General features: G+C 42.6%; 1 protein-coding gene across 1 annotated transcript in view; it reads right to left on the bottom strand.

The window, feature by feature from the left end:
* Positions 1-5,661: 5,661 nt before the first annotated feature.
* The window catches only part of LOC145358133 (protein AMBP-like), a 65,814-nt gene continuing 47,196 nt past the window's right edge, over positions 5,662-24,279 (bottom strand). Inside the window, exons 8-10 of the mRNA XM_080211812.1 lie at positions 23,048-23,215; positions 6,230-6,403; positions 5,662-5,699 (exon numbers count right to left, since the gene is read on the bottom strand). Coding sequence (XP_080067938.1) covers positions 5,662-5,699; positions 6,230-6,403; positions 23,048-23,215 — 380 coding nt within the window. The remainder of the gene's footprint in view (positions 5,700-6,229; positions 6,404-23,047; positions 23,216-24,279) is intronic.

Raw genomic sequence — 24,279 nt, 5'->3', positions numbered from 1 at the left:
TGTCTATGACTTGCTGTTTATGCTGTTTGGCATGCAAGTAGTCCTGTTTAGTATAGGATCATAGAATTCCTGCATTGCAGAAGGAGGCCATTCGGCCCATTGATCACAATTCCACTCAGGCCTGTTACCATAACCCCATTATTTAACCTGCTAACCCCTCTGACACTAGGACCAATTTAGCAAGGCTAATCAAGCTAACCCAGGCATCTTTGAACTGTGGGGAAAAACCAGAGCAAACCCACACAGAGACAGGGAGAATGTGCAAACTCCACACAGACAGTGATCCTAGGCCGGAATTGAACCCGGGTCGCTGGTGCTGTGAAGCAGCAGTGCTAAACATTGTGCCACCGTGTCGTCCTTCACCAGGTTGACATTTCATTTTTAGGTATACCTGGTGCAGCTCCTGCACTCTCCATTGAACTAGGGTTAATCCCCTGGCTTGATGATAATGGTTGAGGCTGGGGATATGCTGTGAAGTTGCAGATTGTGCTGGAGTACAGTTCCAGTGCTGCTGATGGCCCACAGCGCCTCATGGTTGCCCAGTCTTGAGTTGCGGGATCTGTTTGAATTCTTTCCCATTTAGCACAGTGATAGTGCCACATAACACGATGGAGGTTATTCTCAGTGTGAAGCCGGGCCTTCATCTCCACAAGGACTGTGTGGTCGACACTCTTGCCAATACTGTGTCGACAGATGAATCTGCAGACAGCACATTGGTAAGGATGAGGTTAAGCATGTTTTTCCCTCTGGTTTTGGTACCACCTGCCGCAGACCCAGTCGAGCAGTTGTATCATTTGGGACCCAACCAGCTCAATCAGTTGTGCTGTGCCACATTTGGTGGTGGACCCTGAAATCCTCACCCAGAATACATTTTGCCCCCTTGCCACCCTCCACATGGAGGAGTATTGATCCATCAGCCTCCATGGATCAATAGGACGGTGCATGGTAACCACTAAGAGGTTTCCTTGCCCATGTTTAACCTGAAGCCATGAGACTTCGTGGGGTCCGGTGTCAATGTTGAGGACTCCCAGAGCAACTTCCCCCCTGACTATACCACTCTGCCACCACCTCTGCTGGGTCTGTTCATATCGGTGGGACAGGAATGGTAATGGTGGTGTTTGGGGTGTTATCTATAAGGCATGATTCTGTGAGACTGACCGTGTCAGGCTGTTTCTTGACTACTCCATGACTCAGCTCTCCCAATTTTGGCACTAACCTCTAGATGTTAGTGAGGAGGACTTTGCAGGGTCAACAGGGCTGTTTTTTTTTTGCTGTTGGCTTTTCTGATGCCTAGGTCAAAGCCAGGTGGTCCATCTGATTTAATTCCTTTTTATTGATTTTGTAGCGATTCATTCAACTGAGTGGCGTGCTAGGCCATTTCGGAGGGGTAGTTGTCACTCAACATTGCTGAGGCTTTGTCCACCACTAGCTTTACATGTAGGCCAGACCAGGTAAGGATGGCAGATTTCCTTCCCTAAAGGACATTAGTGAACCAGATGGGTTTATCCGACAATTAACAATGATTTCATGGTCATCAGTAGATTCTTAATTCCAGATTTTTTTATTGAAATCAAATTCCACCAGCTACCGCAGTGGGATTCAAATCCAGGTCCCCAGGACATTAGCTGAGTTTCTGGATTAATAGCCGACCAATAATACCATTGCCTCCCCACCACCTCAATAAAAAGGATCCCATAACGTGCACTTTTCACTCAGTAAAGGTGGGTTGGGATTGAGGCAGACCCATTGACCTCAGAAGAAGTTTGTAGGCAGTCACGTGAGCAGGAGAATGCAAAGACAGGCTGTTTGGAAGTCCTGTTTCATCTCTCTGGAATTTTTTCCAGTTGTCTTAAGAGCTGCTAGGCCATCTAGCCTTGACCCCTCCACCTACTCACCTTCCATGTGCCCATGTTGAAAAAACTTTTCTTGCAACCCAATAGGAGTGCAAATCCGACAGAATCATTCATTGTATCAAAAAGACAAGCTTTCTCTCAATTCACACCTCCAAATAAACATACAGACATTGACAATATAAAACAAAGAAGAATATCATAATATAACTTCATAAAGATGTGAATCAACCAAAGCAAACATTCCACTTCCACTAGTAAAACAAAACCTCTGCTAAATTAACCCATTTGTGAGCCTTGGAACTCAGCCAAACATTCATAATGAGGCCATTTGAGAACTGGCATCAACAAAGACAAATGGCCATTTACATCTTTCTCCAAATGATCGATTGACATCTTTATGAGGTTGCAAGAACAGCAGTTTTTTCTGAAGCAGATTTCTGAATGGATTTCTTTTCCGTCAGCATTTCAGACTTGCCATATAAGGCTGATTGGATTTGTAAATAACACAGAATGGCTGAAGGGATATTGGAAGGGGCATATTAGGAACATGGCTAAGACTTTTTAGCTGAGTCAAAATGCTCCCCAATCCAGACTTTGGATCATGGCTCTCCTTGGAGAATTTGGCCCTGCCCCCTAAAAATTTGAGTTGCCTATCTCCACACCCTTATGCCAGGCCAACAGATTACCAGGGCTGGGAATGGGGACGGAAATCCCAGGATCAGATCCTGCCTGCTATTTTTAAATTTCACCAGCATCGACTTGTTTGAAAATCCAAACCAAGGTGTTCAAGAACAAAAGGAGGAGGGGTGGTGCTGTTGTTTAAGAGAATATTACAGAGCTAGAGAGAGAAGATGTCACAAACGCCCAAGCAAGGTCAAATCTATTTGTTTAAAGTTAAGAAACTGTAGGGGTACCATTACACTTCTATGGACCAACAAATTTGAGGGAAATTGCAGATATATTCAAGAATTGAGAGTAATGAGAATGGGAAACTTTAATATAGTCTAAGATCACAGTCATAAAAAAAGGAAAGAGGGTGAAGAATTTCTGGTGTGTTCAGAAGAATTTTGTTTAATCTGCATGTTTTTAACACAGCAAGGAAAAGGGTCAAGGAAGAAGTCTCACCGACTTAAAACATTAACTCTGGGCGGGATTTTCTGGCTATGCTCACCCTAAAACTGGAAAATCCTGCCCGAGGTCAATGACATTTGCATGGTTGGTCCCCCGCTGCCCACTACAATTTCCGTCACAGATAGGAAAGGAAAATCCCCCTTTCTGTTTCTCGCTCCACAGAGGCTGCCGGACCTGCTGAGTTTTGACAACATTTTCTGTTTTACTGAAGGAAGAAGTTATTGCTGGATCTAGTTCTAGAGAATGAAGTGAATCAGGTATCTGTTGGTGTTAGAGATTGTGAATTGGAAGGTGCTGTTGAAGGAATTTTGGTGAATTGCTATATGCCCATCTTGTACAATTCGCACTGCTGCCACTGTATATTGCTGCTGAAGGAACTGAATGTTTAAATTAATGGATAGGTGCTGGCCACAAGGGTTACTTTTTCGCAGATGGTGTCAAACCTGAATATTGTGAAACAGCACTCATTTGGAAAGATGGGAAGAGTATTCAATCACACTTCTGTCATATGTATGACTTGCAGATAGTTGACAGGCTTTAGACAATCACTCTCTGCCGAATAGTCAACCTTTGACCAGCTCTTGTAGTCACAGTGTTTATTTGGTTGATACAGTTCAATGGTTCCCAGAATGTTTGTGGTGGAGGATTCAGTGGAGTATTGCTGTTAGCTGTTCAATAAGAGATGGTTAGATTGTCTCTCTCTTAATGGACAGGGTCATCATTTGGCACTAAGATTGTGCAGATTTTATTTGACATTTATCTGCACAAGTCCCGGCTGTTTACCATCTATACCAATGATTTGGATGTGGGGACAAAATGGAATATTTCCAAGTTTGTGTCTGAGGTGTGTGTGATGCGAAAAGGCTTCAAGGGGATTTGCACAAGCTTCGTGAATGTCTAAGAACATGGCAGATAGGATACAATGTGGATAAGTATAAGGTTATCCACTTTCATCAGAGAACTGGAGGAGCAAATGGCGAGAGTTTGACAAATGTTGATGCCCAAAGGGAGCTAGGTGTCCTTCTAAGTCACTGAAAGCTAACATGCAGGTGCAGCAAACCATTAGGAAGGCAAATAGTATCTGCTGGCTTTTATTGCAGGAGAAGATGTTTTGCTTCATTTGAATAGAACATTGGGTAGGCTGCACCAAGAGAATTGAGTACTGTTTTTGTCTCCTTACCTAAGGAAGCATGTATGGAGGGAATGCAGCAGAGGTTCATGAGACCAATTCATGGGATGGTGTAACTGTCCTTTGAAGAGAGATTGAGGAGTGTGGGCCTGTATTCTCCAGACGTTTAGAAGAAAAAAAGTGATTTCATCGAAACTTCCAAAATTCCAAATGTTTATACTAGGCTGAATGTAAATTACGTAGCCTCACCATATATGCAATCAATGAATCTGGGGTGTCTAGCATTGTCCAAATAGCTATCCTTATTTGCTCAACACAGGAAGTGTCAGATCACAGCTCACAGGACAGGCCGTGACTCACTGCAAGCCTTTCTGACCTACACCTGTGTCTAATAGAACTTGACCATAATTCCCAGCATTTTTACTATTGTTGCCTTCACTGTTGCTGTTGGCCTCCTGGCCTCAACTGAGTACGTTCAAGACAGAAATCAATAGATTTCTGGATACCAATGACATCAAGGGGTATGAGGATAGTGCAGGAAAATGACATTGAGGTAGATGCTCAGCTACGACATAATTGAATTGTAGAACAGGCTTGAATGGATGTATGGTTTATTCCTGTTCCTATGTTCCTTTGAATGTTGTGCAGGTCTTGCTGTATGTGGGTGCCAACTACTTCAATACTGAGGAGTCACAAATTGTACTAAATATAGTGCACTCATCAGTGACTATCACCACCTCTGACCTTATGATGGAGAGAAGGCAATTGATGAAGCAGCTGATGAAGATTAGGTCTAGGACACTACCCTGAGGAACTCCTACAAAAATGACCTGGAACTGAGACGTTTGGCCTTGAACAATTACAGCTTAGTTCAGCTGAGAATCACTCAAAAACTAGTGGAGAGTTTTCCTCCTCATTTTCATTGACTTTTGTTTTGATAGGACTGCTTCACTCAAACGCAGCCTTAGTGTCACGGACAGTCCGTGTCATCTCACCCCTAAAATTCAGGTTTATTGTTCATATTTGTACTGAGGTTGTAATAGGTCTGAAACAGAGTGGTCTTGGTGGAACCTAAACTAAGCATCGGTGAGTAGGTTACTGGTGTTTAAATGTAGTTTCATAGCGCTAACATGATCGAGCACTTTTCTGCTGATTGGCTGGGCTGGATTTGTCCTGTTTTTATGGAGAGGACATCCTGAGCAATGCTCTTTGCTTTATCACAGCTTTGACAAAGGGTCATCTGGACTCGAAATGTCAGCTCTCTTCTCTCCTTACAGATGCTGCCAGACCTGCTGAGATTTTCCAGCTTAGCCATACAACATTGTATATTTAACAATTCTAGACACTCGAGGCAAATGATTGATTTGATTAAGTAATTTTATTGGTCAATATGTTTGATAGCACCATCACAATGTTGAGCCTGAACTTGTGTAAACTCTCTCCCTTCTGACATTAGGATCAGGCCCACGCGATGTGTCTGATGGATCGTCTTAAGTCATCTCTTTAATTTCCGTTGTTGCTTTCAACTTTTTCTTCTTTTATTTCCAGCTACACTTTCTTTTGAACAACCAAAAGCTCATCCTCTCCTGGAAAAGGGAGTAGGAACAGTTAGCTCATAGTCCATCATAGGTTAGTGCCTCAGGTGTAACAATACATGCAGGATCAAGCAATTTCCTGTCCTTGCCTTTAACTCAGTAAGAAGTCTGACAACACCAGGTTTAAGTACAACCAATTTATTTGATAGTGTTTGATAGTGTTTACTATCAAATAAATTGGTTGGACTTAAACCTGGTGTTGTCAGACTTCTTACAGTGTTTACCCCAGTCCAACACCAGCATCTCCACATCTTGCCTTTAACTCTCAGGATTGTTCTGTCCTTTTAACAATATTTAGCCTCCATCCCATCAAATGTGCAAAGCTTCAGGTTTTTGCCTGTATTTCTTCCCTTGGACACCTGTGTTCGGACTATCTGACGAAAGCTATCAGCAGAATTTGATTGGTGACTGTGAATTCTACTGTTTCAACCCCATGAAATGGAAGTGACCAGGGAGATGGAGTTAGCTGAAACATAACATGATTCAGCTGGGACACAGATTTAAAGAAACGCATGTAGTACCTTCCGGAACGACATCACAGTATTCCTCACACTCTTTCCGGGTGTAGAATTTGTTGCCGTTTCCTTGACACCCACCGTACTTGAAGGGAACACATTTACCAATAACCGAGTCAAATGCCCAGAGATCAACTATGGATTTGCATGGGCCAGCTTCTATCGGCAATCTACAGGCAGCTTTAAGAGAGAAGCAAAGCTGTGTTAGAAAGACAATCATTGAGGCAGAGGTAGCGGGCAGGCTGAGAATCTACAACATTGATTAAAGACACAATTAGACTAGGCTGTGAAACCTCTATTGTAGAATAGCCTTCTGAATTTTCCATCAAGACACAGAAAGACTAACTGAGTACAAGATAATCATGGCTGTTCTAATATGACTTCAAGTGATTGAGAATGATGTTCACTAGAAAGGAAGTGTGCCATGTAATCAAGTTTTAGTTTTACTTTTGCTTGTGAGCAGAGCACACACACACACACACACACACATAGATCTGTGATTGGCGTGCATTTAAGACATATCCTTACAAATATATTCCTAAACATCTTGTATAAATAAATCAATGTGTCTACACAATCTCATATGAGTGGCTAGCATCATTATTAAGAACATTACAATGCCCATTGGGAGCATCAGGGCAGAACTTGGAGGAAAATATAATCTCCCCCATCCAACCAGCATTAGTATTGTGCATCTTTTTCAATTGTTTGGAGCAGTCACCCAATCCATTAACTTGTAACAGATCTGCTCTGAGAAATACTGCACCCAAGAATGTGCATTGGTATACCCTGAGTGAGAGTACCTAGAACCATAGAAGTTTACAGCTTGGAAACAGGCCTTTCAGCCCAAATTGTACATGCCGCCCTTTTTTTTGAAACCCCTAAGCTAATCCCAATTGTCCACATTTGGCCCATATCCCTTTATGCCTATCATACCCATGTAACTATCTAAATACTTTTTAAAAGGCAAAACTGTACCCACCTCTACTACTACCTCTGGCAGCTTGTTCCAGACACTCACCACCCTCTGTGAGAAAAAAATGCCCCTCTGGACACTTTTGTATCTCTCCTCTCTCATCTTAAACCTATGCCCTCTAGTTTTAGACTCCCCTACCTTTGGGAGAAGATATTGACTATCTACTTTGTCTATGCCCATCATTATTTTATAGATCTCTATAAGGTCACCCCTCAGCCTCCTATGCTCCGGAGAAAAAAGTCCTAGTTTATCCAGCCTCTCCTTATAACTCAATCCATCAAGTTCCAGTAGCATCCTAGTAAATCTTTTCTGCACTCTTTCTAGTTTAATAATATCCTTTCTATAATAGGGTGACCAGAATTCCAAGTGTGGCCTTACCAATGTCTTGTACAACTTCAACAAGACATCCCAATTCCTGTATTCAATGTTCTGACCGATGAAACCAAGCATGCCGAATGTCTTCTTCACCACTCTGTTCACCTGTGACTCCACTTTCAAGGAGGTATGAACATGTACCCCTAGATCTCTTTGTTCTGTAACTCTCCCCAGCGCCCTACCATTAAGTGAATAAGTCCTGCCCTGGCTCAATCTACCAAATCGTTTAAATTAAACGCTATCTGTCATTTGTCAGCCCACTGGCCCAATTGATCAAGATCCCTGTTGAATTGGAGACAACTTTTTTCACTGCCCACTATGCCACCAATCTTGGTGTGATCTGCAAACTTACTAACCATGCCTCCTCTATTTTCATCCAAATCATTAATATAAATGACAAATAACAGTGGACCCAGCACTGATGACTGAGGCACACAGGCCTCCTGGTTGGTATATGCAGAGAGATAAACACACACAGACTGGCATACTGTAGTCCTCATTTTAAGATTGACGTGGATTCACCAGGAAGTGATAAATGCCGATCTCCACAACATTTTCTCTTGTTTGACATGTCATTGTGTCTTGTGTGATTGTACTGTCCTGTATTCAACGCTGCTTCCATTTTTTAGTTAAAATACAGAGGAATCCAAAGCTAGAGTTTTGGGTGAGATTGTCAAATTACTTTACACGCTGTTTTATTCAAGCAAACATTTGGAAGATTTAAATTTGAATAAAATTTTGCAGTTTTGTATGGATGACATTTCAACATCACTTCTAAAGGCGAGTGAGAAATGGTCAGTAGGTGCTGGTAGAGTGTCTATTGCTTGCAAAAAAAGCCATCAGTTTCGCAGTGAAGTTGGATGTTTGAAAAGGTCTTGAGGCTGGAGAATGAGCAATCAATTTAGCAAGAGTACTTGGGCTAAGGCTCTAAATCACTCAAAACCATCTCCAATGAAAGGCTTTAGTAATGTCCTCAAAGTATCTCTGCAGAGGTCAAACATCTCCCCAACCCATCACGCTGGAATGAAAGCAAATCATCCTCAAACCCAAGGTACTGCCTAAGAGAGAGAGAGGTTGTTATGATCTAATTTGAATTTTTACAGGATTTGTTTAATATTTAGTGACTTATTTTGCAAGTTATTTTTATCAATGGATGCAGAGTGCTGCACACATATGGCACAGTATTTCAACTTGTACATAGTTTTTTTCTGGGCAAGAAATGTCCAGTGGATCCAACTCCAGTACTAACATTCATTTCAAAGGGAGACTATGATTCACAGAAAGGTGATTCACTTGATGTAGTGATTTTCAGAAATATAACCATCACTTATGGTGAGGACTCACAGTATCCCAAACCAGATACAGAGTGTATCCTCATTGAGTTATTCAAGGATTACTGTACCCAAACTGAGAATACACACAGATTCCAGCCAATATCCTGCATCCTCTGATTGAGATGCACACATCTGTGACAGAGACAGAGAATATTAGGAAACAGCAAAAAAGTGTGTCTTTTTATGGGATGTGTGTTTTGCTGGCATTTACTGCCCATCCCAAATTATTCTTAAGATGATGGTGGTGAGATTAGTTAGTAGTGATTTAGTGCAACTGGGTTGAATTAGGCCATTTCAGAGGGGCAATTAAGAGTCATCTGCATTACTGTGGGTCTGCAGTCAAATGACTAGGTCAAGATAGCAGATTTCCTTTCCTAAAGGACATTAGTAAACCAGTTGGGTTTTTACAACAACTGATAATATTTTTGTGGCCTTACTGAGACTAGCTTATGTTCCACATTTATTAATTAATTGAATTTAAATTCCACAGCTGCCATGCTAAGACCCCAGATGATGTTACCACTATGCCACGGTCTCCCCTATATTTGATGCATGACAAATATTTTTCAAATGAAGATACAATAAGATACAAGAGAAATGAAGAGGCAATAAGACTGGAAAAGAGAGAATAAGAGAATGGAATGGCATTAACATTAAGGAACATTATGTGGATAGGAAGTGGTGGAGTGGGTCCTATTAAGGGCAAAGAGTATAATATATGCTTAAGAGATGCAGGGTAAAATTGAAATACTTAATCAGTACTTTGTCTCGATATTTACTAAGGAAGAGAATGTTGACAAAATATCGATAGCAGTGGAGATGGTTGAGGTAAAAATGGATGGGGTGAAAATTGATGAGAAAAATTTACATGCTTGGAGTGGATAAATCACATTGTTCAGATGGCTTGCATCCCAGGTTGATAAGGAACTGGAGATGGAAGTAATGGAAGGACTTAGCATAATCTTCCAAACTTCCCTGATATGGGGCTGCTGCCACAGAATTGGAGAATGGTAAATATGACAGCCCCCAATTCTGAGCCTGTGCCTCTGGGTTTTGGATTCACCAACCAGAGTAGTTGTCATCAGTATCTACTCTGTTAAGCCTGTTGTGGGAAACTACCACTTCGGAGCCTGACTGGGGGTGCAACAATAGTTTTATTTAACGAAGCTTTGTGGAGAAAAGGCACTGGCACTCCGCAGAACTGGGCAGCTACCTTCTCTCAATAATACCTTATTTTTATACCTTTTAGACAATGTATAGTCCGGACATTAGCCATTTAACACATCATTATAGTTGAGTAGGATCGATAGTTTAACACATCGTTACAGCCAGACATATACAGACATTGGCATTTAACATTGCATTGTTTCATAGAATGGACACATTTCCTCTATCAGTGACTATCAATGACTTAGTTTAGGTCTATACATACAGTAATTGGTTTTCCTGCATTCATGTATTCCCGTTCCCATTTATGGCTAATCTCCTTATTGTCCTAGGTCTGTCCTTATCTTAGAAGTGCCTCAAGCTCTCTACTGGCTTCCTGCAGTATCTGATTCCTGCATGTTTAACCTTAAATAACTGTCTGTCCTGCGTGTTTTTAGTTTCAAGTAGCTGTCTGCGCTAAAAGTCAGTGCCTGCTTAATGTCTCTCTCCCAGGTAACTTTTTTATGTGCCAGATAGCCACCATTGTGATTTTTCCCACTGCAAGCCCCTTCAGAATCTTGTATGACTATAGCTTTTTTGACGTATATAAATGACTTGGACATTGGAATACAGAGTAAAATTTTAAAAATTGTCAACGATACTAAACTTGCTAATGTGTCTAATGGTCAGGATGATAGTAATCAACTACAATACATTAAATATAGGCTAGCAGCCAATGGGGGGATGGAATATGTGAGTCTGAGGTGGTGCACAAAGATTAGTCAGAGGCAACAGCAACTTAATCGCCGATTCTAAACAGTGTGTGGAAACAGAGCACTTGGGGGTTGATGTGCACAAATCTTTGAAAGTAGAAGTTAGTGAAACATATGGAATCTTGAGCTTTAGAACTCAAGTTATAGAGTACAAAAACAGAGACATTACACTGAACCTTCATATCGATCTAGTCCAGCCACAATTAGAAATTTGTGTCCATGCTTTAGGAAGGATGTGAAGGTCATTGAGAAGGTGCGGAGGAGATTACCAGGATGGTTCCAGGGATGAGGAATTTTAGTTACAAGGTTTGGGTGGAGAAGCTGGGATTCTCCTTTTGTGTATAAAGTCTAATATATACTAATTAAAGACTTGAGGTAAATAGAAACCATAGAAAATTACAGCTCAGAAACAGGCCTTTTAGCCTTTCTTGTCTGTGCCAAACCATTTTTTGCCTAGTCCCACTGACCTGCACTTGGACCATATCCCTCCACCCCCCCTCTCATCCAAGAACCCATCCAAGTTTTTCTTAAATGTTAAAAGTGACCCCGCATTTACCACTTTATCTGGCAGCTCATTCCACACTCCCACCACTCTCTGTGTGAAGAAGCCCCCCCTAATATTCCCTTTAAACTTTTCTCCTTTCACCTTTAACCCATGCCCTCTGGTTTTTCTCCTCTAGCCTCAGTGGAAAAAGCCTGCTTGCATTCATTCTATCTATACCCATCAAAATCTTATACACCTCTATCAAATCTCCCCTCATTTTTTTACACTTCAGGAAATAAAGTCCTAACCTACTCAATCTCTCTCTGTAACTCAGCTTCTCAAGTCCCGACAACATCCTTGTGAACCTTCTCTGCACTCTTTCAACCTTATTTACATCCTTCCAGTAACTAGGTGACTGTACACAATACTCTGAATTCAGCCTCACCAATGCCTTATACAACCTGACCATAACATTCCAACTTTTATACTCGATACTCCGATTTATAAAGGCCAATGTACCAAAAGCCCTCTTTACGACCCTATCCACCTGTGACACTACTTTTAGGGAATTCTGTACCTGTATTCCCAGATTCCTCTGTTCAACTGCACTCTTCAGAGTCCTACCATTTACCCTGTACATTCTACTTTGGTTTGTCCTTCCAAAGTGCAATACCTCAACACTTGTCTGCGTTAAATTCCATTTGCCATTTTTCAGCCCATTTTTCTACTTGGTCCAATTCCTTCTGCAAGCTTTGAAAACCTTCCTCACTGTCCACTACACCTCCAATCTTTGTTGTATCAACAAATTTGCTGATCCAATTTACCACATTATCATCCACATCATTGATATAGATGACAAACAACAATGGACCCAACACTGATCCCTGCGGCACACCACTAGTCACAGGCCTCCACTCAGAAAAGCTATCCTCCACACCACTCTCTGCCTTCTTCCATTGAGCCAATTTCTAATCCAATTTACTACCTCCCCATGTATAACTAGTGACTGAACCTTCCTAACTAACCTCCCATGAGGGACATTATCAAAGGCCTTGCTGAAATCCAGGTAGACAACATCCACTGCCTTCCCTTCATCCACTTTCCTGGTAAATGGCAGGTACTAACTTCATAATTGTTATTTCAGGCCATTTTGACTGGGCATCAACCATCACCAAAAGCATTTTTCCTTCCCCAGACCCGCAAATCCTAAATGGATCCTCTGCTGGGGAGCTTCAAGCCATTCTGATGGGTGGAGGGGCAACAACGGAGTTACATTCTGCACCACAGCACAAGATTCACAAGTATCTGCCTTCTCCTTGATCTGCGAGTCAACACTCAACCATCAAAAATAGCTTGTGGCAATTCCTTCATTCATATCACTGCCGTGTGCCCGTGGATGCATTTGATCTAGCACCTTCCTACTGGGTTGTATTTTGTGGCATTTCATAATAGGGTGGCAGATACCAGTGCCTTATCACCTAGGTGAAAATAGACAATTTTCAAAGCCAGTCAGGAAGATCTGTTCCTCCTGGGAGACATGATATGGAGATGTTGTTGTGTTGTGAGACTTCTGGTGTTGTGAGACTTCTTACCTGCAGGGAGAGGCAGCCTTGATTTTCTGTTTATCTCTAGCATATATCGGAGGAGTATGCTGCTAAAATAGTTCCTGTCATTGTAAGCATGCTGCTGCCATAGATGGCATTCCAGTATATGGGCCGAAAATGGTGGGAAGGTATCGCTTTACAGCACAAAATGCCAGCTGTATAGGAAATGTGAGAATTTCTTCATCCTAAATACAGTACTCAACCCTTCCTTCTCGACTAGGCATATTTTTCTTCTGTTTTTGTCAAAGATCTTGATGTAAATCTGCTGGGCCTCTCTTCCCCATTGGACAATGCTTGTTGCAATACAGCGCCAATCCCAGAAGATAAAGTATCGCAGGCTAATTGCAATGGCAACTTCAGGTCAAAATGGGTTAGCACTTCAGACTTCATAAGGCTAGTTTTACCTCCCAGGAAACCTTTTCACATTCCTGGGTCCATCTCTATGGTTGGCTTTTACCAAGCAGTAGGTGTAATGGTTTAAGTATGGTGGCTAGATCTGGCACAAACTTGCCATAATAATTTAGCAAGCATAGGAACAATTGCAATAGTGATACATTCTGTGATCTAGGAGCCTTCATAATGTCATCCATTTTCTCGAATCAATGATGTAGCCCAAATATTCAATCGAAGCTTTAAAGAATTCACTTTTTTTTCTTTACTTGCAGACCATGCTCCTGCAACCTTTTGAGGGTCTCTTCAAGGTTCTTCAAATGCTCTAACTTGGTGGTACCCCCCATGAAAATATCGTCCAGAATTCACTTTTTTTTCTTTACTTGCAGACCATGCTCCTGCAACCTTTTGAGGGTCTCTTCAAGGTTCTTCAAATGCTCTAACTTGGTGGTACCCCCCATGAAAATATACCCATCTGTATAGTGCACAAGAAACAATATATTTCACTATATACCAATACATGTGACAATAATAAATCAAATTAAAACCGGCTTAGAATTTGAAGCATTGCCCTTTGGAAAATGGCTGATACCAACATGATGCTAAAAGGAAGATGCTTGTAGTGGAAAAGCCCCCAATAACTTATTGTCATCGGGTGGTTATGACTCTTCTGTGACCCCAATTTGGAGATAGGCCTCAGACAAGTCCATCTTCAAAAAGTCTTCCCTCCCTGCCAATCCACTAAACAGATCCTCAATCAGAGGAAGTGGGTAGTGATCTGCACACAGTGCTGGGTTAACAGTTACCTTGAAGACCACACGGATTCTCTTGGTGTCATCTACCTTCAAAACTGTCACAATTAAGGTGGCCTGTTTGCTGGTGGTGACTGATTCCCATGCCTCCATCCTTAACAATCATTCCAAGTCAGCCTCCACCTTCGACCGCATGTCATGTGGCCCCACACGTGCCTTCAGACTCCTTGGATGAGTCTCTGACTTCAGCTGAATTCCAATCTGACCCCCTTTCATCTTACCCAGGTCCCCTTGAACACATTCTTATATTTCTCCAGGACATCCTGTAAACTTGTTATAGAGTCGTAGAGGTTTACAGAATGGAAACAGGCCCTTTGGCCCAACTTGTCCATGCCTTTTTTTAAAATCCCTAAACTAAACCCAATTGCCCACATATGGCCCTTATGCCTCTATGTCCCTGTCAGGCAAGGAGGAATTGGTAGGGCTAGGGAACCGTGGTGCACTAAAAAAGTTGATTCGTTGGTTAAAAAGAAAAAGGAGGCTTATGTTCGGATGAGACTTGAGGGCTCGGGTAGTGCACTAGAAAACTTTAGATTGGCTAGGAGGGAGTTGAAGAGTGAGTTAAGAAGGGCTAAAAGAGGACATGAGAAGACTTTGGCTGATAGGATTAAGGAGAATCCTAAGGCATTCTATAGGTATGTCAAGAACAGAAGGTTGGTTAGGGCAAGATTAGGGCCAGTTATAGACAGCAGAGGGAAGTTATGTGTGGAACCGGAAGAGATTGGAGAGGCATTGAACCAATATTTCTCTTCGGTGTTCACACAGGGGGACAAGAATATAGCTGAGGAGGACACTGGGTTGCAGGGGAGTAGAATAGACAGTATTACAGTTGATAAGGAGGATGTGCTGGATATTCTTGAGGGATTGAAAATAGATAAGTCCCCTGGTCCGGATGGGATTTACCCTAGGATTCTCTGGGAGGCAAGAGAAGTGATTGCAGAGCCTCTGGCTCTGATCTTCAAGTCATCGTTGGCCTCTGGTATAGTACCGGAAGATTGGAGGTTAGCGAATGTTGTCCCATTGTTTAAGAAGGGGAACAGAGACTTCCCCGGGAATTATAGACCGGTGAGTCTCACTTCTGTTGTGGGCAAGGTTTTAGAAAAAATTATTAGGGATAGGATTTATAGTTATTTGGAGAGTGATGAATTGATTGGAGATAGTCAGCATGGTTTTGTAGCGGGTAGGTCGTGCCTTACTAACCTTATTGAGTTTTTTGAGAAAGTGACCAAAGAGGTGGATGGGGGTAAGGCAGTTGACGTGGTATATATGGATTTTAGTAAGGCGTTTGATAAGGTTCACCATGGTAGGCTTCTGCAGAAAATGCAGATGTATGGGATTGAGGGTAATCTAGGAAATTGGATCAGGAATTGGCTAGCAGATAGGAGACAGAGGGTGGTGGTTGATGGTAAATATTCGTCATGGAGTTCGGTTACGAGTGGTGTGCCTCAGGTATCTGTTTTGGGGCCACTGCTGTTTGTAATTTTTATTAATGATCTGGATGAGGGTATAGTTGGGTGGATTAGTAAATTTGCTGATGACACCAAAGTCGGAGGTGTGGTAGATTGTGAGGAAGGGTGTCATAGTTTGCAGGAAGACTTGGACAGGTTGCAGAGCTGGGCCGAGAGGTGGCGGATGGAGTTTAATGCGGAGAAGTGTGAGGTAATTCACTTTGGTAGGAATAACAGATGTGTTGAGTATAGGGCTAACGGGAGGACTTTGAATAGTGGATGAACAGAGGGATCTAGGTGTATGTGTACATTGGATCCCTGAAAGTTGGGAATCAAGTAGATAGGGTTGTTAAGAAGGCATACGGTGTCTTGGCGTTTATTGGTAGGGGGATTGAATTTAGGAGTCGCAGCGTCATGTTGCAACTGTACACAACTCTGGTGCGGCCGCACTTGGAGTATTGTGTGCAGTTCTGGTCCCCACATTACAGGAAGGATGTGGAGGCTTTGGAGAGGGTGCAGAGGAGGTTTACCAGGATGTTGCCTGGTATGGAGGGGAGGTCCTATGAGGAGAGACTGAGGGATTTGGGGTTGTTTCGCTGGAAAGAAGGCGGCTAAGAGGGGATCTTATTGAAACATATAAGATGATTAGGGGTTTAGATAGGGTGGACAGTTTTAGCCTTTTTCCTCGGATGGAGAAATCTAGCACGAGGGGGCATGGCTTTAAATTAAGGGGGGGTAGTTATAGGACGGATGTCAGGGGTAGGTTCTTTATCCAGAGGGTGGTGAGGGATTGGAATGCCCTGCCTGCTGCGGTTGTAAATGCGCCTAGTTTGGGGGCGTTTAAGAGATCCGTGGATTGGTTTATGGACAAAAAGGGATTGGTTTAGGTTAGTGGGTCATTGTTTTTTAACTGGTCGGCGCAACATCGTGGGCCAAAGGGCCTGTTCTGCGCTGTAATGTTCTATGTTCTATGTTCTATACACATCGTACCCACGTAACTACCTAAATGCTTTTTAAAAGATAAAATTGTACTGCCTCTACTACTACCTCTGACAGCTTGTTTCAGACACGCGCTACCCTCCGTGTGAAAAAATTACCCCTCTGGGCACTTTTGTATCTTCCCCTCTCAGCTTAAATCTACGCCCTCCAGTTTTAGACTCCCCTACCTTTGGGAAAAGATATTGACTATCTAGCTGATTTGTGCCCCTCATTATTTTATATAAGATCAACCCTCAGCCTCTTACGTCCAGAGAAAAAAGTCCCAATCTATCCAGCCTCTCTTTATAACTTAATCCATCAAGTCTCAGTAGCATCCTAGTAAATCTTTTCTGCACTCTTTCTAGTTTAATAATATCCTTTCTATAATAGGGTGATCAGAACTGTACACAGTATTCCAAGTGTGGCCTTACCAATGTCTTGTACAACTTCAACAAGACGTCCCAACTCTATTCAATGTTCTGACCGATGAAACCAAGCATGCCAAATGCCTTCTTCACCATTCTGTCCACCTGTGACTCCACTTTCAAGGAGCTATGAACATGTACATGGAAAAGGATGAGTGTTTTTATGGGTAAGATGCTGAATTAGGGGAAAGCTAACTACAGCTGGATTAGGCAGGATTTGGTGGCTGTTGATTGGGAGAGGCTGTTCGAAGGTAAATTCACATCTGGCATGTGGGAGTCTTTTAAGGAGCAGTTGACAGGAGTGTAAAACAGGCATGCGCCTGTAAAATGGAAGGACAGGAAAGGTAGGATTTGAGAGCTGTGGATAACAGAGCAATTGTGGGTCTAATCAAAAAGAGAAAAGAGGCATACATAAAGTCCAGGCAGCTAAAAACAGGTGAAGCACTGGAGGAATACAGAGAAAGTAGAAAAGAACTCAGACAGGGTGTTAGAAGGTTAAAAAGGGGTCACGAAATGTCCTTGGAAGACAGGATTTAGGAGAATCCCAAGGCATTTTATACATACATTAGGAACAAGAGGGTTGTCAAAGAAAGAGTCAGACCTCTCAAGAACAAAGTAGGGGAATTATGCTTAGAACTCGAGGAAGTAAGTGAGATCCTAAATGAATACTTTGCATCAGTATTCACAAAGGAGAGGGACATGTTGATTGGTAGTGTCTCAGAGGGATGTGTAGACCTGTTAGAACAAATCGCAATTACAAGGGAGAAAGTGTTAGGTGTTTTAGGAAGCATTAAGGTAGACAAATCCCCAGGACCAGATGGCATCTGCCCTAGATTACTGAGAGAGACAAGAGATGAAATTGCTGGGCCTCTGACAGAAATCTTTGTTTCTTCATTGAACACAGGTGAGGTTCCAGAGGATTGGAGGATAGCAAATGTGGTCCCGTTATTTAAGAAGGGCAGAAAGGATAACCCGGGTAATTATACGTCAGTGAGCTTGACGTCCGTTGTAGGGAAATTGTTGGAGAAGATTCTTAGAGATAGGATCTATACACATTTAGAACAGAATAGTCTCATTAGTGATAGACAACATGGTTTTATATGAGAGAGGTCAAGCCTCACAAATTTGGTTCAGTTTTTTGAGGAAGTGACAAAAATGATTGACGAGGGAAGGGCCATGGATGTCGTCTACGTGGATTTTATTAAAGAATTTGGTAAGGCCCCTCATGGCAGGCTAGTGCAAAAGGTTAGATCTCATGGGATCAAAACTGAACTAGCTAGATGGTTACAGAACTGGCTTGGCATTAGAAGACAGAGGGTAGCATGGGGGGGTCTTTTTCTGATTGGAGGTCTGTGACTAGTGGTGTTCCGCAGGGCTCTGTACTGGAACCTCTGCTGTTTGTGATATATATAAATGATTTGAAAGAAAATGTAGCTGGTGTGATCAGTAAGTTTGCGGACGACACAAAGATTGCTGGAGTTGCGGATAGTGATGAATATTGCCAGAGAATACAGCAGGATATAGATAGGCTGGAAAATTGGGTGGAGAAATGGCAGATGGAATTTAATCCAGATAAATGTGAAGTGATGCATTTTGGTAGATCTAATGCAGGGGGGAGCAATACAATAAATGGCAGAACCATCAGGACTACAAACACACAGAGGGATCCGGGTGTGCAAGTCCACAGACCCTCAAAGGTGGCACAGGTGGAAAAGGTCACCTTCAGGTCACCTGTGACTATTCAGGTGAATAGTCACCTTCAGTGTCATAATGATTCCATTAATTTATAACTCACTGTACGGAGACATGAATGTATATACACTGTAAGAACATAGAACAGTACAGCACCGTACAGGCCCTTCTGCCCTTGATGTTGTGCTGAGCTTTATCCGAAACCAAGATCAAGCTATCCCGCTCCCTATCATTCTGGTGTGCTCCATGTGCCTATCCAATAACCACTTGCCAGTTCCTAAAGTGCCCAACTCCACTATCACAGCAGGCAGTGTATCCCACACCCCAACCACTCTCTGAGTGAAGAATCTATCTCGGACATCCCTCCTATATCTCCCACCATGAACCTTATAGTTATGCCCCCAGTAACAGCTACATCCACCCCATGAAATAGTCTCTACGCATCCACTCTATCTATCCCCCTCATCATGTTATAAACTTCTATTAAGTCTCCTCTCATTCTCCTCCGCTCTGAAGAGAAAAGCCCCAGCTCCCTCAATCTTTCCTCATAAGACCTACCCTCCAAACCAGGCAGCATCCTGGTAAATCTCCTCCGCACTCTCTCCAATGCTTCCACACCATTCTTGTAGTGAGGTGACCAGAACGGAACACAATATTCCAAATGTGGTCTCAGCAAGTTCCTGTTTAGTTGCAGCATAGCCCCACGGCTCTCAAACTCAAACCCCCTGTTAATAAACGCTGACACACTATAAGCCTTCTTCACGGCTCTATCCACTTAAGTGGCAACCTTCAGAGATCTGTGAATATGAACCTCAAGATCTCTCTGTTCCTCCACATTCCTCAGAATCCTGTAATCTGTATTCAAGTTTTCCTACCAAAATGAATCACCTCGCACTTATCAGGGTTAAACTCCATCTGCCATTTTTCGGCCCAGCTTTGCATCCTATCAATGTCTCTTTGCAGCCTACAACAGCCCTCCACCTCATCCACTACTCCACCAATCTTGGTGTCATCAGCAAATTTATAACCTACCCTTCAACCCCCTCCTCCAAATCATTGATAAAAATCACAAATTGCAGAGGACCCAGCACTGATCCCTGTGGTACACCGCTGGTAACTGGTCTCCAGTCTGAAAATTTTCCATCCACCACCACCCTCTGTCTTCTATGAGATAGCTAGTTACTTATCCAATCGGCCAAATTTCCCTCTATCCCGCACCTCCTTACTTTCTTCATGAGCGACCATGGGGAACCTTATCAAACACCTTACTAAGATCCATGTATACGACATGGATCTACACACTGTCGGAGCATGGGGATGTAGGCACACTGTGGAAACACAGGAATGTTCATTCACTACAGAAAAAACAGGAATATACACACTAGAAACACAGGCATGTACACTTGCTGTAGAAACAGGGAATGTATACTCGCTGTAGAAACACAGCAATGTACACACTGTAGAAACACAGAAGTGTACACACAGTGTAGAAATAGAGAATGAACACTCACTGTGGAATCACCAGAATGTAGATACTGTAGCAACACAGCAATGTACACACCGTTGAAACACGGGAATGTACACTCACTGTGGTAACACGGGAATGTACACACTGTAGAAACACAGGAATGTACACTCACTGTGGTAACACAGGAATGTACACACTGTAGAAATACAGGAATGTACACATACTGTAGAAACACAGGAATGTACACTCACTTGTCAAACACAGGAATACACACTCACTGTGAAACACAAGAATGTATGCTCACTGTAGTAACACTTGAATGTACATTCACTGTATTAATAGAGGAATGTACACTCACTGTAGAAACACACAGAAATGTACACACTATAGAAAGACAGGAATGTACAATCACTGTAGAAACACCAGAATGTGCACTTACTGTGGAAATACAGGAATGTACACACTGCAGAAACACAGGAGTGTATACACAGCATAGAAACAGAGAATGTACAGTCACTGCAGAAATGGTCAATGTACACTCACTGTAAAAATACCAGAATGTATAATCACTGTAGAAACACAGGAGTGTACACACAATGTAGAAACAGAGAATGAATACTCACTATAGAAATACCAGAATGTACATACTGTAGGAACGCAGCAATGTACGCACTGTTGAAATACAGGAATGTATACTCACTGTAGAAACACAGGAATGTACACACTGTAGGAACACAGGAATGTACATTCGTGTACAAACATCAGACTGTACACTCACTGGAAAAACATAGAAATGTACACACTGTAGAAATGCAGGAATGAAAATTCACTCTAGAATAATGGGAATCTACACACTTTAGAAACACAGGAATGTACACTCGCTATAGAAATGAGGAATGTACACACTGCAGAAGCACAGAAATGTACGCACTGTAGAAACACAGGAATGTACCCACTGTAGAAACACAGGAATGTACCCACTGTTAAGGTTGTTAAGAAGGCATACGGTGTCTTGGCGTTTATTGGTAGGGGGATTGAATTTAGGAGTCGCAGCGTCATGATGCAACTGTACACAACTCTGGTGCGGCCGCGCTTGGAGTATTGTGTGCAGTTCTGGTCCCCACATTACAGGAAGGATGTAGAGGCTTTGGAGAGGGTGCAGAGGAGGTTTACCAGGATGTTGCCTGGTATGGAGGGGAGATCCTATGAGGAGAGACTGAGAGATTTGGGGTTGTTTTCGCTGGAAAGAAGGCGGCTAAGAGGGGACCTTATTGAAACATATAAGATGATTAGAGGTTTAGACAGGGTAGATAGTGATAGCCTTTTTCCTAGGATGGAGAAAGCTAGCACGAGGGGGCACGACTTTAACTTAAGGGGTGGTAGTTATAGGACTGATGTCAGGGGTAGGTTCTTTACCCAGAGGGTGGTGAGGGACTGGAATGCCCTGCCAGCTGCAGTTGTAAATGCGCCTAGTTTGGGGGCGTTTAAGAGATCTGTGGATAGGTTTATGGACGAAATGGAATTGGTTTAGATTAGTGGGTTAGTGTTGTTTTTTTTTTAAAAGCTGGTCGGCGCAACATCGTGGGCCGAAGGGCCTGTTCTGCGCTGTAATGTTCTATGTTCTATGTTCTATGTTCACTGTAGAAACACAGGTGTACACACATTGTAGAAACAGAGAATATACATTCATTGTAGAAACAGGTAATGTACACCTACTAAAAATACCAGAATGTACACTCACTGTAGAAAAACAGGAATGTACACACTGTAGAAACAGAGGAGTGTACACACAGTGTACAAATAGAGAATGAATATGCACTGTAGAAACACCAGAATGTACATACTGCAGCATGGCAGCAATGTACACACCACAGTAACACAGGAATTCCCGTGTTACTACACTCACTGTAGTAACACGGGAATGTACACACTGTAGAAACACAGGAGTGCACACACAATATAGAAAGAGGGAATGTACACTCACTTTTGAAATGGGCAATGTACACTCACTGTAAAAGTACTAGAACGTGCACTCACTATAGAAGAAAACAGGAATCTACACACTGTAGAAAAACAGCAATGTATACACTGTAGAAAGACAGGTGTACAAATAGAGAATGAATACTCACTGTAGAAACACCAGAATGTACATACTGTAGAATGGCAGCAATGTACATGCCGTTGAAACACAGGAATGTACACTCACTGTAGAAACACGGGAGTGTACACACTGTAGAAATACAGGAATGTACACATACTGTAGAAACACAGGCATGTACACTCATTGTACAAACACAGGAATGTACACACTGCAGAAACACAGGAATATACACTCACTATAGAAACACAGGAATGTAAACACGATAGAAACATGGGAATATCCACTCGTAAAAACGCAGGAATGTGCACTCACTGTGAAACACAGGAGAGTACATACTGTAGAAACACAAAAATGTACACACTATCAAAAGACGGGAACGTACACTCATTGTACAAACACAGGAATGTACACACTGCAGAAACACAGGAATACACACATGCTGCACAAACACTAGAATGTACACAATGAGAAATACAGGAATGTACACACTGTAGAAACAGAAATGTACAATCGCTGAGGAAATACAAGAATGTACACTCACTGTAGAAACATAGAAATGTTCACACTGTAGAAGCACAGGAATATACATTCACTGTAGAATAACAGGAATGTTCACACTGTAGAAACAGGGAATGTACACTCATTGTAGAAACACCAGAATGTACCCAGTGTAGAAATACAGGAATGTATATGCTGTTGAAACACAGGAAATGTACACAATGTAGAATCACAAGCATGAAATTTTCGCACTGGTGGTGGGATTCCCACCAGAACTGACAGTTTGAAGAAATATGGGAAAATGCCATCTGTTTTCTCACCCACAGTCCTGCAGGTCTGCAAACATTCCCGTTCAGTTTTAAAATTGTTCCCGTTTCCAAGACAACCGCCATAATTAAACCTCTCACAGGTCATCGAAGTGTGGTTGTAATATAATCTCCAGTGATGACCAAAACAGGGACCAGCATCAGGTTTCAGATGGCAGGAATCTTCAGATAAAGGAAAGTTACAAGATTAATTTATCAATAGATCCATAAAACCTCAAAACACAGATCGGGTTACTAAAGATTCCAACCCTTACACTGCATTAGCTGGAACTAGTGTGGTTTGGGTGGGTTTAAACTAATGTGGCAGGGGGGTGGGGATCAATAGGCATAGAGGCTGGGGATGAGCTTGGGACCAGGACAAAGGCTATCTAAGAGGAAGAGCATTCTGGGGGAGGATGACCTCAGTGGGCCTGGAGGTCTGGAGTGCATCTGCTTCAATGCAAGGAGCATAACAGGCAAGACAGACAAACTTAGAGCCTTAATGCTTGCGCGGAACTTGGATGTGGTTGCAGTGACGGAGACTTGGTTAGAGGAAGGTCAGGACTGGCAGCTGAATATTCCGGGGTATAAGTGTTTTAGGCGAGACAGAGGAGGGGCTAGAAGAGGTGGGGGAGTAGCAGTACTGGTTAGGGAGCATATTACAGCGGTACAGAGGGTGGACAATTTAGAAGGGTCATGTAATGAGTCACTGTGGGTGGAGCTCAGGAACAGGAAGGACACAGTCACTATGCTGGGAGTATACAACAGGCTGCCCAACAGCCCACGGAAAGTTGAGGAATGGGTATGTAAGGAGATTCTGGACAGGTGCAGAAAAAATAGGGTTGTTGTAGTGGGAGACTTTAATTTCTCTCATATAGACTGGAAATCCCTTAGGGCTGGGGGTCTGGACAGGTAGGAATTTATAAAATGTGTCCAGGGAGGTTCTTTGGAACAATATGTTGACAATCCAACTAGAGAGGGAGCTATACTGGACCTAGTACTGGGGAATGAGCCTGGTCAGGTCATCAAAGTTTCAGTGGGGGAAGATGTGGGAAATAGTGACCACAATTCTGGATGGTAATGGAAAAGGATGAGTGTTGTCCTACGAGTACGGTGCTGAATTGGGGAAAGGCTAACTACAGCCGGATTCGGCAGGATTTGGTGGCTGTTGATTGGGAGAGGCAGTTCGAGGGTAAATCCACATCTGGCATGTGGGAGTCTTTTAAGGAACAGTTGATGGGGCTGCA

Source organism: Carcharhinus amblyrhynchos, chromosome 25 (assembly GCF_965287045.1).
Source record: "Carcharhinus amblyrhynchos chromosome 25, sCarAmb.v2.hapA, whole genome shotgun sequence".
NCBI classification, from domain to species: Eukaryota; Metazoa; Chordata; class Chondrichthyes; order Carcharhiniformes; family Carcharhinidae; genus Carcharhinus; species Carcharhinus amblyrhynchos.
Note: the sequence above shows the minus strand (reverse complement) of the source record. Positions and strands in the feature narration are given on the sequence as shown.